This window comes from Buceros rhinoceros, unplaced genomic scaffold, assembly GCF_000710305.1.
Source record: "Buceros rhinoceros silvestris isolate BGI_N320 unplaced genomic scaffold, ASM71030v1 scaffold7853, whole genome shotgun sequence".
Lineage (NCBI taxonomy): Eukaryota > Metazoa > Chordata > Aves > Bucerotiformes > Bucerotidae > Buceros > Buceros rhinoceros.
The window spans coordinates 19,213-20,537 of NW_010401749.1; the positions used below are offsets into that span (position 1 = coordinate 19,213).

Here is a 1,325-nt window from a genome sequence, read left to right on the forward strand (position 1 = left end):
TTGACAGTAGAGCTTGGCTCTCAGGCAACTGTTTAGCAGGAAACTCAGACTGGCACTTGCAGGTGAAAATAGGTCAGGACTGGTGTCCTGAATCAGACCTATTTTCAAGCAATGCTGGTACATCCCGAGCAGATCATATGGCTGTGCCCTCTATGTCCACACAGGCCAGCCATGCTCTCGCAGCAGGTCTGTCTGGATTCAGGGGGAGATTGTTCCCAAAAGCATCAGCTGCTGGAGTCTTTCCAATTTCGGGTTTTCTAAGGGTGCCTCTTACTGTCTTTTTCCAAAATCTGACCTCATGAAAATGGAGTTGAGGCGCAAAGCATGGCCCTCAGAGCAGGAGACAAATAAGAACATCCCAAATTTTTATCAGCAACAACATACCGCCTAGTGAGTTTGGGGCTGGCAAGGGGCGGGCAGGACCTCCTCCAGGAAGCAGGGACAATGTCCCAGCCTGGTGGCTCTCCACTTTCTGCATAACACAGTCCTCTCTCTCCTCCTAGACCAAGAAATATGCTGATGTGATCATTCCCAGAGGAGCAGATAATGAAGGTGAGTGGGCCCGGACGCTTCTGTTGCATGCTGACTGCCGGCTTTGGACTGTTGCTGTGTGTGGCAGTTAGGTAGGAGGTAGCAGGACCTGCCATGGAGGTGACTCAGGCCACTGCCACCCAAGAGAGTGCTGTTACCACACATGTGCTGAGATGAGCCTCTCCCCTTTCCTCCTGTCTGGAGTGGCTGGGAATTCGTGCTTCTTGGATCAAGCCTGGGAGCCCATCTATGTGCAGGGCCTCCAGGCACACTCCCAGTTCATCCCGCGCAGAGGGAAGTGTGCTCCTCCAGGGACAGATAGCTGGGACAGCACGTCTCCACCTGGCTGGAACCAGCGTGACCATACTGGCTTGGGTGTCAGACTCAGCTGGGGCAGAGGGATGAAGTCCCAGTGGTGCAGCTTCTCCCCGGAGGGTTGCAGTTCCCCTCCACATGATGGGAGGGGATGGGAGCAGGGGATCCAGCGCAGTCGTCATCTTTGTCTCAGCTCTGGTTCATTCGCAGTGACCCTAATGCCATCTCTCCTTTGTGTCTCTTCCCTTCCCTTTTGCTCACAGTGGCCATAAACCTGATAGTGCAGCACATCCAGGACATTCTTAATGGAGGACTCAGCAAACGCCAGAGCAACGGCTACCTGAACGGCTACACTCCTCCCCGCCAGCGGCAGCCCTCAGAGTCCAGCAGCCGGCCTCACTGACCCCTGGCGGCAGGAGCGGGGCTGGGGGCGGAGGGTGCTAGGGCCCTGCCACCGCCCCCACGTACATACTGTCCGG

At 55.9% G+C, this 1,325-nt stretch overlaps 1 protein-coding gene across 1 annotated transcript in view; it reads left to right on the top strand.

Moving 5' to 3' along the window:
• The window catches only part of LOC104490125 (uridine-cytidine kinase 2), a gene marked incomplete at its 5' end in the record, with an annotated part of 13,062 nt that extends 11,738 nt beyond the window's left edge, over positions 1–1,324 (top strand). The window contains 2 exons of the mRNA XM_010132373.1: positions 504–552; positions 1,110–1,324. Coding sequence (XP_010130675.1) covers positions 504–552; positions 1,110–1,249 — 189 coding nt within the window. The remainder of the gene's footprint in view (positions 1–503; positions 553–1,109) is intronic.
• Between the last annotated feature and the right edge of the window lies 1 nt (position 1,325).